We start from the raw sequence: 12,758 nt of genomic DNA, 5'->3' as shown, positions 1-12,758 counted from the left end.
CCTCATTTAGCTCTGTCCCCTCAAACAATATAAAAACAGGTACAGAGTAAAATGCGAGACTGTTTCAGTCAAGCTCTGAAGAAGCCAACAGGATGATTAGCGAAACGTTAGCTAGTTCGCCAATCGCTCCCAAACCTTTGACTCAAGTAATGGAAGAAATTTTAGAGATGGGAGCAGAAAAAAATGTATTATGTTTCACAATATAAATAAAACGCTAGATCGAATCCCTATCTGATTCTGATAATATAGAAAATTTTGAAGCGAAGATGAAAATATCTTGAGAAGGGTCATTGAATATGCGCATGCGTGGTCAATTAACATCTTGTTTTTAACCAATAAGGTATACACAAAAAATCATTCTTTCTAACGTCCGTACGCCCCTATGTTACCTCATAGCTACATGGAATAAACTTACTTAATCTTTTTTTTGAACAAATATTTGTTTCACTTTTCCATTAAAACAATTTTATTAGCCCGTTTTTGCCAAATTGTAAATTATATTCTAGAATCCTCGACTCATTAAAAAAAGTTACATTATTCAAATAGTATTAAATTTATAATTTTATTTTTTAACGGTAAACAATATTTATAATCGCGCGATGAAAAAAGCAGGAACGACTTGGTCTAAAAACGATCATATCTGTCTTTTCGCCTGCATCAAACGAGCGGGTCCTGTGTAATGACGTCACCTCGCCCACTCAGATCGAAAGGCATTTGAATTTCATGTGGGTACTAAATAATTTTTCTGTGATGCCTGTCCATGGAAAAGCTTGTATATTAAATTTTGGCTGTAAACTGTCGAATTAAAACAGAGAACTAAGCGGTATAAGTAGAGTCGAAATGTTAGCATGAAATTTGTAGTACAATTATAAAATTTCGTTATACAAATCGAAATCTTATGCTAAATTTTTGTTTGTTATAACAGGAAATTTTAAGCTCTATTTTCGTGGCTTGTTTGATACTTTTTCTACATATCATTATCTTTTTCCATAAATAATCAACTATTTTAGTGGTCTGTGGTATGGGGATTGTTTTAAGTTAACCTGTTTGTAATTTATTTGTATACCCATAGACCTTATAATTAGATCTATGTTTGTAACCATTTGTAATTCATGAAAAAGGTGATAAATATTAGTATTGTATGGATTATTGTCAACTAATATAGAAGTCAAAAAATGTTGGTTTTGCACCTTCTGGCTATTTTTGTATGTTTGGGTAAGTATTTTACATATTTCCAATTTTGAAAAATCTCAACTGGAACTGTCTCAAAAAAGGCAATTATAGTGTTGGGAAAAAGTTATGTAAACAGGCACAGTCTTTCTAAAAAGAAAAGTAACTTGTAGTAGGAGGGTAATTTAACTTTACTTTGTTTTAGGATGTCCGTGCTGTTGTTTAATCAGTTGTGAAATTCCTGAACCCCTTCGGGGACAATGGTTTGCTAGAGAGAATGAAGAAAATACATTTATTGCATTAGATGACCGAAGTATGAAGGACAAAGGCTTTTGCTATGAAATTAAAGATAATGTTGGGCTAGATTATACCATTGTTTTTAGAAATTTCGATCAAAATTGTTTTCAATGCATTCGATTTTTTGTCCGTTCAAAAAATGTTATTGAAAAAATGGAAGGTAAGTCCATGAGGCTATAAAGTCACTTTCAAGTCTCAAAAGGTCTAGAACATCAACATTTATACAAGCAAAAAATACACATATGAAGGAGGCAAAAAAAAAAACAAAAAGAAATATATATTGCATTCATATTTTAGTCTATATTAAGTCATTTCGAGACAACTTGAAATATGTATCTTTCAATTAAATTTTTGTACTTGTAGATTTCTAATTTGGACAGGTATTTTATTCCAGATTTTTAAAGGTTTTTTTATATATGTATAGGATTAATATACCATATTTATAAATATATTTTCTCTATATCTTGTAGAATAATTGTGTTTAGAAAACATCAAATATGTTTTTAAATGAGATTGTAGGATGTACAAAAGCCTATGTTAGTCAATATATAATATTCATAAAATTTTTGGTTAGTTAGTTGTATTCAAATTGCAAGTTATTACATCATTTACGGCTGTCTAGAATCATTTACATACATCACATCTATTTTAGTTTCATAATTTCAATTATCGTTTGACTCGGCCCTACTAGAAACCAGCTGTATTTTACACAATTTGTAGTTTCCTACATTCCTGCATTAATAATTTACTATTCAGTTAGAATTATGATTTATAAATTCTAATATAATTTGTTTCTTTAAGGTTCATGTCTAAATATTGCCGAACATGAAGCTTCAATTGGACAAGTTTGTCAAGATTTGAATCCTCATCAAGAACTTACAACATTATTTTCTGACATTTATCTGCCAACAAATTGTAGATCTTCATTAGAAGGAGTTTGGAGCTTTAGCTATCAAAATAATTTTAAATTTGAAGGTACCTGCAACAATCCTATATCTCGAATTGATGCCTGTGGGAAACCTGAGGATTCTTTTAATATAACTTATGGAAAGTGCGACTGGATACAGGGAGCTTATGGTAGAAGTAGGTATGGCCAATTTTCTAGTATATTATAGTCTCCAATTTTAAACCATTTTTAGGTGTTAACTACAAATGTTTAGGAGATTGGTATATAGGTCAGGACCATTTTATTGCTGTAATAAATCCAAATGAAGAGCGTAGGGAGGACCAGTATAGGTGTTTTCTCAAAAATGATAACCAACAAATCAGCATATCAAAAAGTGCTGAATGTTCCAGTTTAAGGACATCAGATTATATTCCAGAAACACTGTACCCAAGTCAAAGTAAGTTATTGGGGGGAATGGGCCATTCACCATTTTAACTGTGGCTTCAGTATTTTACAGTGTCAACAATACCTATAGTAATTCAAAATTTTAAGTAAAAAAAAAGATTCAATTAATCATCTAAAATTGGTACCCAGATTTCGCACACCCATATGATTTCACAGATTTTTAGCAATGTTTCACGGATTTCACAAATATTTCACCTGTTTCAGATTTCATGGTTTCTATAAAGATTTCACAGATTTCTAAATGATCTGTCATAACCGATTTTTAGTTTTAATAGTTATTAAATAAGTATCAAGTAAAAATAATGTAAAAAACACACTTAAAACCTATGTTAAATTAGTAAATATAAATTTAATAAATTTTCACAGGGCATAAAAATAATATTTTTCTTTTTTTTTTAAATTCTATTTCCTAATTTTTTTCTTTTTCTTCAACTTTAATTAAGTAAGGACCTGCTTAAGACATTTAGTTGGAAATTTCGATAATTCTTAATTTCCTCTGTATAAAGTAATTGCAATTAAAGGCAAATAGAAAAAAAAGCAGAGAAAATATTTCTGTGACTTTAATCTGCCTTAGATCTTATAACCTTAAAAATACCAAGTGAGTTTGATGAATTCAATTAACGAACAGTGGATGATATCCTGGAATAATTTATGATCCCTATATCATTACTCCAAAAAAAATCCAAATCAAATATATCACCAATATAGTATGTTTAATTTTGTAATACTTATGTTTAGGTTAGATGTAATCTACAAATAATGTAAAAATAGTAATTTAGTCAAATGTTGGATTTTTTTTAGGTTTATTTGGTTGTTATTTAAAGATGATTTAACTAATGGAAAGTGCTCAAAACTAAACATTTTAAAAAACATGGTATGATTTCACAAATATTTCACAGATAACAAAGATTTCACAGAGAAGCTACACCAGATTTCATGCGTGATTTATCCCTTCGCATGTTCCTATGTAATTGTTTAAAAAGTTAAAAATACCTAAATAAAATCCCACATGATCAAAGTAACAACAGTGAAGATTGGCGTGAAAGATTACGAAAGATTCAGTCAGCATTAACTCTCTAATTTAGAATGGAAAAAAGCAGATTAATAACTAATGCAACAAAATTTATGAATCAATAATTATCTACACATTCCAATTAAAGGTGAAGTCCTATATTAACTTGACATGAGATTAAAGAAATATATTGATATTTTTTCTAACCATTGCCAAAAAATGTATACAAAATTAGCTGACTTGATTAGGAAATTACAAATAATTTGACTGCTGGTTTTCTTAGCTACATGGTTTTTTCTACCAGTTTCAGGGTGTCGTGCTGCTAACTGTTCAATTCCAGTAATTCTACGTGGCCAGTGGTTTTCCTGGGAAAATGGTAGAAATACTCTAACTGAATTAGATGTTACCAAAATGTCTGATAGAGGGACTTGTCATGATATTCGCGATAGACTACATGTAAATTATACTATTGTTTTCCATAATGAGTTAAAAAATTGCTTTCGTTGTGTGAAGTTAATGGTTAGAACAGTAAATGTTTTAGAGAAAATGGAAGGTAAGCTTTACTTGTTAGAAGTATGACACTCTACAATTACTTGTATTACTTTATATATATATATATATATATATATATATATATATATATATATATATATATATATATATATATATATATATATATATATATATATATATATATATATATATATATATATATATATATATATATATATATATATATATATATATATATATATATATATATATATATGTATACTGTTGCATATGTTACAGTAACAATAGTTATTGTAAAATATTTTAGTTCAAGAAATTTAGACAAATTAAGGTTTAAAATTTTACGGTTGTAGGAGCTTGTGTAACACTGCCTGAACAGGAGGCTACTGTAGAACGCGTTTGCCAAACTTTAGATCCTCATCAACAGCTAATAACGCTATTTTCCGAGAATTATGTACCTGTAAATTGCCGATCTTCATTAGAAGGTGTATGGAATTTTGCATACCAAAATCGGTTCAAATTTACTGGCGAGTGCAAAAACCCTGATGCTCAAATTCGGTCATGCCAGACTGCCGGATCACAATTCTTGATTACGAATCAAAAATTTAATATCACATATAAAAAATGTGAAGGAATGGCAGGGACATTTGATGGCGGTAAGTGTTTTAAATCAGTTTTCAATACTTTTTTGGAAAAGGTTCTGTAAATCTGATAAAAAAATTCTAATATATATAATCTCTAATAATGACGTCCTCGTCGTTCTCTTATATCTTCCAAGAGAGAAAATATGGGCAAAATGTCTATTAAATAAAAAATGCGAAAATATTATTTGGACAATCAGTGTGTGTCGAAAATCGGCATTTGACCACTGGATAATTTGAATGTTTCTGGGTTGATGGCCTAAATTTTATGCAAGGAATGCATTTTTTCTGGAATTTACCGACCAAAGTTTTGTTTTTTGTTTCCTTTTTTTTGATAAATTTTTTGAAATTTACTATCAAGAGTATTTTCGAATAGTATTTTTTTATTTGTGCTTATTTTTAACACAGTTGAATACTTATTTGTTAGAAAATACCAAAACAACTCAGCCAGATCTAAATTTTCCTGTCCAGGCGATGTCGTCGACGTCATGACTTTCAAAGGACAATATTTGTTTATATGCCCTTTGGTTGTGATCAACGAATATTTCTTTTTAAAATTTTGGAAGGCGAAATTAGAAAAGGAAATATTGATAATTATTTAAAAAACGACTTTCATTTTGGGAACTGTTTTTCAAATAGAAATTTATACTTTCTTTTGGAAATACTCGTAACCAATGATAATTGTCTAACTAAATTAAACTAATTAAAGATTTGGCATTCATTTGTAGTAGCAACATTTGATTGGAACAAAATATTATCATCCTTGGTAATAAAAAGTACATTAGATACATTCCGATTTCATTGCATGCTGTAATAGAGGTTTAAAAAGATATTGAAATTTAAAAAAAAACTAAAAAAACAACAACATTAAACCAACGCGGTTGTGGGCTAGTGCTTATTATTACAAAGCTTGTTTTGTGTATTAAGCTATTCCTTTTACATCGTTTGCGGCTGGTTGCGAAAATTGACCTCAGTGAATGGGATCGATACTATTTATATTTATATTTTTAGTTGTTGAGTACAGTTGCCTGGGTGACTGGTTTGTCGGTAAGAACCACTACTTCGCTGTTGCCAATACGAAAGAATCGCGTAAAGATGAAAAGTATAGATGCTTTTTAAGAAATCGAGATGATGACTTGTATGTTGGTGTTTCTATTACCGCGGAATGCAACACTCTGAAAACTGTCGAAAAAAGCCCTGAAAGATTGCATGTAAAACCCGGTAAGATCAATTTATGCTAAAATTTAGTGGGTTTAATTTCTAGTAAATGCGCTTTTCTATTATAACCTTTGCGGTAAATCACCAAATATGTTATTTTAGTTAAGTCGGAAGTTGTGGAACCGGGTTGTCGCCTACCACAAAATTTTACTGGAGAGTGGATTAATACCGCCAATATTGATGCGGATGTTGCTATAAATGAGACTCATATTGTTGAAACTTGGTATCCAGATGAAGGCCGTTTTCGTAGAACAATATATGTTTGTAAAGAGCAAAGGGATACAAGAGTAATGATGGCTCGATTAACTGTGGATGGGTGGTATGTGGCATTTTATTTGCTCTTGGAAACTTCCTTTTCTTTTTCCTGTCTAAATTTTTTTGTTTTTTAGCCAAAAAGACTATATCTGCTTTGATTTCGTACCTCAGCACCACAATGTGATTCGTTACAGAAAAGGAATTGCTGTGATCAAAGATGATTTTAGCACTGTTTGCTCGTGGGTCCAATTTAAGAACAAGATTAAATGGAAGTATGATTTGTTTTTGAAAAAGAATCCTGTACCTATTAAGTGTCCAGTTGCCGGGAAATTCAGTTTTTATTCAGAAAGGAGATGTGCCTTTTGAAACTCGGTGAGTCATGTTTCTTTTTATTTTTTGGGAGATAATTCCTGGATCAAATTAACTGAAAATTTTTATGCCACAGTTGTTACAAATGTTTTCAGGTTTTACTTATATACTGATACGACCTTTGCTATAGCGTAGACATTTTGGCTGTTGTAAATAAAACAATTATTTCAAATTTAATCTTAATGTAGTTCATATGTGATAGAAATAAATCGTCTCTTTGAAGGAAACCAAATATAATTCTGTTTTTCCAATGCCAATACCCAATTTCTCAGAGTGTATATATATATATATATATATATATATATATATATATATATATATATGTATATATATATATATGTATATATATATATATATATATATATATATATATATATATATATATATATATATATATATATATATATATATATATATATGTATATATATATATATATATATATATATATATGTGTATATATATATATATGTGTATATATATATATATATATATATATATATATATATATATATATATATATATATATATATATATATATATATATATATATATATATATATATGTGTATATATATATATATATATATATATATATATATATATATATATATATATATATATATATATATATATATATATATATATATATATATATATATATATATATATATATATATATATATATATATATATATATATATATATATATATATATATATATATATATATATAATATATATATATATATATATATATATATATATATATATATATATATATATATATATATATATATATATATATATATATATATATATATATATATATATATATATATATATATATATATATATATATATATATATATATATATATATATATATATATATATATATATATATATATACATATATATATATATAGCAGATTTTCTCCATCCTTTGCTTTTTAGGAGAACCGATTCCATCATAATGTTCCTGAAACATGCCATTATTTAAGGAAAAGTGAGTAAGAAAAAATGGTCATATTTTGATTGATCCACTGTTTTTTTTCCTGTTACCGTATTTGTGTTCCGCTTGTTTTTGAGACAGCCATATATTAACTGACATCAATTGAATAGGATTAATTACAAGGGTGGCTTTTCATCGTTGACGTTTATAAAAAAAAAAAAATAAATATCTACTAAAAGGAAAATCGAAAATGTGCGTGTGCATGTGTGAGTCAGCCATATTAACATATTCTAATTTCCAAAATCTGCAAACTGTTCCGCCATTGCTTAATTTGCAGGTTTTTTTGTTGTCGAAATGCAATTTGTGGTGTGTCTACCACTTTTGTATATTAAATTTTTCTATTTTTATTTTAATGTTTTTAGAATTCTTGGTGGAGTAACTCAAAGCCCTAGACCAAATATATACTGCAAGCAAAATATTTCTGATTTTTCTGTGTGCGATGAACAGAAAGAAATTGCTATTGATGAAAATTATTGCTTATCCGTTGATCATCGTGGCAAACCTGTCGATATTTATAGTAAGTAAATATTTTTAATAAATTTTAATGCATTAACTTGTATTAAAAATATTTCAATTATTGCTTGTACCGCAAGAAATTTAGTATTAATTAGTGTACATGTTTAAATGTTGACATTTTAATTTAATCGTTTGCCTCACGTTCTTACATACAAAAAGTAACCAATTTTATAGAGGTGAAATGATTATTTAGAGTTATTTGAACTAGAGAGCTCTTCTTTTTTGTCTGTAAAAAAAACTCTTATTTGAACTGTTATCGTAACGCTAAAAATCTGATTTCATTTTGTTTTTCACTATCATATATCAAGCAAATAATAATTAATTTTTCATGCGCAATTGCATTCTTAAATCATAAGGAACACTCTCTTCATTTAATTCAAATTCCGTTTGTTGTTGTGTTCATTTTTCATCTTTAAAATTAAAATGATCAGTTTCTGTATTTAGGAACATTTTCAAACATTTAACATTTTTTAGGCGACCCTGACTATAAAATGAAGTGCATAGGGTTTTGGAAAGAAAATTTAAAATCATATCTTATTACATATGACGAACTGGATCCCTTCTCTAAATATAGATGTTGGGTTTATCAGAGGGCAGACTTAAATCGAATATTAATGTCGCAAGGTAAGGTACTCATCTATTTTCAGTCAAAAAAATTCTTTATGTTTCGTTTTGCAATAATCTGAAATAAACCAAAAATTGCAAACTCATTAAGCTCTTAATGGCAAGTCCTATATTTATTGCGTTTCATAGCTATTGGACCTTACTGTGATTTGAAACAAAATGTGGATTCAACAAATTATACCGAGGGCGCTACAGTTGCCCTCCAAATGGAGGAATATGAGAGAGAAAGTAAGTCCTAAAAATATTTTTGAAAGAAATTAGCGGTTTGATGAATACAAAAATATATAAAAAAATTAATAAAAATTTCAATTTCATTCAACTAAATGAAGATTCAGTTAAGGGAACTATGAATTAACACATTATAAAACTTTTTTATGGACATAGTCTCATTGTAGCCAGCAATAATGTAATATATATATAACGACTGAACATTGGATTAACATGGAGGAATTTTATGTTTGTTTAGTAGTTATGGCATTAAGAATTTTGAAGAGATTTTGAAACACTATTACTTCTGAAAATTTTTGTCAATATCTAAAGCGTTTCCAAGCACAAGCATAAAAAAACCTGCTAATCGAAAGATGTCTTTTCACACAAGAAATTCCCTATAAAAGAAGTTCAGATGTTTTAGATCTGGAGTTGGTGAGGGCTACTTGAACGGTCTATGATAACCAACACCACTAAAACTAACCGAATTATCTTGCAAAAATCTTTCTGAAATTATGATACAGCAAAGTTTCTCCCATATAAATTCCAATGTCCAGTTGTTATTGGGATGACAAGTGACATGTAATATTGGAATGTTTTAGGGGATCGTTGTCCTATGTATTTTGATGATGGATCAAATCCATGGTTCAATCCAGAAAATACTGTCATTCAGTTTGACTTTGGCTTAGGCTATCTAAGGAGTTCTGGTTCAGTGGCATTTTCAGTGAATTCAATATTTCAGATCTGGTGTTTTTGTTTAATTATTTTTAAATACATTTAGGCAGTCAGTTTAGGAATACGTTTTGTCTTTTCTACCGGTCAATTAATTGGTTAATAATAGTTCCAGTAATAGTGGTTCATTTTCAATATTTTTTTATTTCATTATCGGACATTATTGACTGTGTACAAAAAAAATAATAGGCATGCGGGGGCTGTGGAAAATTATAAATGTGGGTACTTATGCATGTTTTGATCAATTGATTGTCAAATAAGAATATTTAGATGAATAACTATTTGTTGCAATGGGTAAAGTGAAGTCAAAGATATAATATAATAATAATATAAGATTAAAAGATCCAACAAAATATTTTCCAATAATTTTTATTCCAAATGGTGCAAAAAAAAAGAAAATAATGATAGAGTTGTGTAAAAAGAGTTACTTAAGTATTTTATTATGACCATTCTATTATTTCAAGTTGATATCTTTGCTTTTTTTTTTTTAATCGGATCTATGAAACTGACAATTTCTTTAATTTTAGGTGACAAAGTTGCATTTCTAAATAATGTCCATCCTCTAAAATTACGAACTGTTCACATGGTTTTATTAGGCGAACGGAATATCAAATTTTTGTTATTAGTACTTTGTCTTGTGGATGTGAAAAGATTTAAAAATTTTAGTAAATGAGTCCATTGTTGCAGTTTTATGTAATTTTGAGGAACAGTATTAGTACCATAATTTTGTCTATACTAATAAATATATTTTCTCGAGGATTATGACGAATTTGATACAATCTTCAGTATAATATAACAGATAATTTAAAGAAATTGCTTTTTCATACTGATTATTAGCCATGTTTCGAGAGACTGTGCAAGTGACTTTATGGTTATTATTAAAATTACTTAAATTTAAAGTTACTTTTAAAATCATGATTTTTTTATAGGTTTTATATTTTGTTATATACATATGTACTTACTTAATTTTTGTATTCATTTTCAAATAAATTGTCTAATAGTGCTGTTATTTGGTTGTTACATTTGTCCCTAATTTTCTTAAACAATTTAAATATAAAGAACACCATTTTCATTTTTGTCATGTGAATAAATAATAAATTAATATTTTGTAATTTATTTTATAATGTTCATCAAAGCTCGTCTAAAGTATATTTACATTAAAACAGTCTTTAGGTTAATTTATAACTTGTTCTTATTTTTTAAATGATGTCTTAAATTTGTTTAGTTTTAGTAAACAAGTTTGTGTATTTTTAAAACATATTTATATATTTATATTATTATTATATATTATTTAAATTTAATACAAATTGAGAGGACCTTTATTTGTGTACATTGTGCTTAGAAAGAAAAATGAAAGTTAGCTGCTTTGAAATATTTGTTTCGTTTTTTAAGATTATGGGAATAAGAGACCTTACTAAAATGAAGAGCTTTAATTTTTAACATAGTTGACAAAACACATAATACTATGTATACATGGTGAGGTGAGTATTACACTGGTATTTTTTGTTATGGTATTTACAAACGAAACATCAGAAAAGGGAATGGACTCGGTAATTATCCTTTTGTGCACTTAAGGCAATGTATGTCAAAGGAGTTGACAAAAGGGGAAAACATGTTTAACGCTTAGTAGTGAAGAATACAGTACAAAAAGATAGATCCTACCGACTGTACTTATAGGATAATAAATTATCCTTACTTGAAAATAGTTAGAAATATTTGCTGTTTTCACTCTTCTAGTTTGTTCTAATTGATGCACTGCAACCAGATTTAGAATAAAATAAATTAATATCAGTATATCTACACAAAAGGGGAATATTTAGTAATAGGTATTATGAAGTTTACTATTACTATGATGACAATAAATTTACTTTTAAACATTTCGTAAACAAAATTGAATTTAATAATACTTCTAACTATGTTCAACGTTCACAAGTCTACAAGAAGTTCAGATTACAGTTCGGTAAATGATATTATTTCCCCAGTCAAGACAATCCAATTACTCAAGTGATGAGAGAAAATGATACAAAAACACGCCAGCGTGCTTTCGTTAAAATTGGTGTGCCTCCATACGGCTGATTGTAGACGCCAGCGTCTTTTTACGGTCGTACGCGCCACCATTGCTGCACTTTTTCATTTAACTTTCGACACAAACTTGGTAACATCCGTCACATCGGAGTCGATTCAGATTCCAATTCTGCGTCACCTTCTTCTAATGTTACCTGTGTATCATAGGGAGGATTAATTTAAAATAGGTAAACACCTTTGATATAGCGAGACAAAATCTTAAGCTATGGAAAACTGAAAATAAGATTCTGAAACATGGAATTCAACGATTTTTGGCAATATTAATAAAAGTTTGGTTCTAGTTATACAGTTATGATTTATGGAGTTTAAAGTTAAATTTTTTATAAGTATGACAAGTCTTAACGTGGTCTGTGGCCTGTCGATTCAAATAGTTTCAATGAAAATGTAGCAGTATGGGCTTGATTTTCAAATGGCCAAAAGTGAGTTTTTGAAGGGAACCACCATGTATTTTATCGAATATTAAAACACTTCAAAACACTTTTAACTGATTTAGTATGTTCCTACACCTAAATGTTGACAAAAGTTGTCAGGAGAAGAAAATGCAGTGTCCAATTTAAAATATCAAAAGTGCTACTATTTTTCCAAAGGAAACAGTTCCATAATTAAAAATATTTTGAAAAATCGTCATGGCGTAAAAGAGCAAATTATCAGAACTGTAGGTCTTAGGTGTCTTAGTTTTGCTCCAGCCACCGTACCACGTTTTTCTATTTTTTGATGAAATAAAATTAATCTATTAATTTCAACGTTTCTTACTATGT

The 12,758-nt window shown here is 28.2% G+C and overlaps 2 protein-coding genes across 11 annotated transcripts in view; one reads left to right on the top strand and one right to left on the bottom strand.

Annotated features, from left to right (window-relative positions):
* Nucleotides 1-1,051: 1,051 nt before the first annotated feature.
* LOC132703805 (uncharacterized) lies at nucleotides 1,052-10,924 on the top strand. The gene is given in 14 exon segments (XM_060673290.1): nucleotides 1,052-1,215; nucleotides 1,376-1,627; nucleotides 2,269-2,550; nucleotides 2,607-2,810; nucleotides 4,135-4,383; nucleotides 4,697-4,999; nucleotides 5,996-6,205; nucleotides 6,305-6,521; nucleotides 6,592-6,793; nucleotides 6,795-6,829; nucleotides 8,199-8,353; nucleotides 8,827-8,976; nucleotides 9,106-9,204; nucleotides 9,786-10,924. Coding segments are annotated over 14 exon segments (2,577 nt in total). The 5' UTR covers nucleotides 1,052-1,175; the 3' UTR covers nucleotides 9,965-10,924.
* Nucleotides 10,925-11,283: 359 nt separating this feature from the next.
* The window catches only part of LOC132703803 (cAMP-specific 3',5'-cyclic phosphodiesterase), a 205,436-nt gene continuing 203,961 nt past the window's right edge, over nucleotides 11,284-12,758 (bottom strand). For 7 of the 10 annotated variants that reach the window (XM_060673284.1, XM_060673285.1, XM_060673286.1 and 4 more), the window contains one exon: nucleotides 11,296-12,134. In XM_060673284.1, the coding sequence (XP_060529267.1) occupies nucleotides 12,081-12,134 (54 nt within the window). In that variant the 3' untranslated portion in view covers nucleotides 11,296-12,080. Of the gene's footprint in view, nucleotides 12,135-12,758 lie in introns of all 10 variants that reach the window. The other 3 variants (XM_060673279.1, XM_060673281.1, XM_060673280.1) reach the window with 2 other exon arrangements.

This window comes from Cylas formicarius, unplaced genomic scaffold, assembly GCF_029955315.1.
Source record: "Cylas formicarius isolate icCylForm1 unplaced genomic scaffold, icCylForm1.1 PGA_scaffold_6__28_contigs__length_40554024, whole genome shotgun sequence".
Classification (NCBI taxonomy): Eukaryota; Metazoa; Arthropoda; class Insecta; order Coleoptera; family Brentidae; genus Cylas; species Cylas formicarius.
This window is presented reverse-complemented; position numbering and strand designations above follow the sequence as displayed.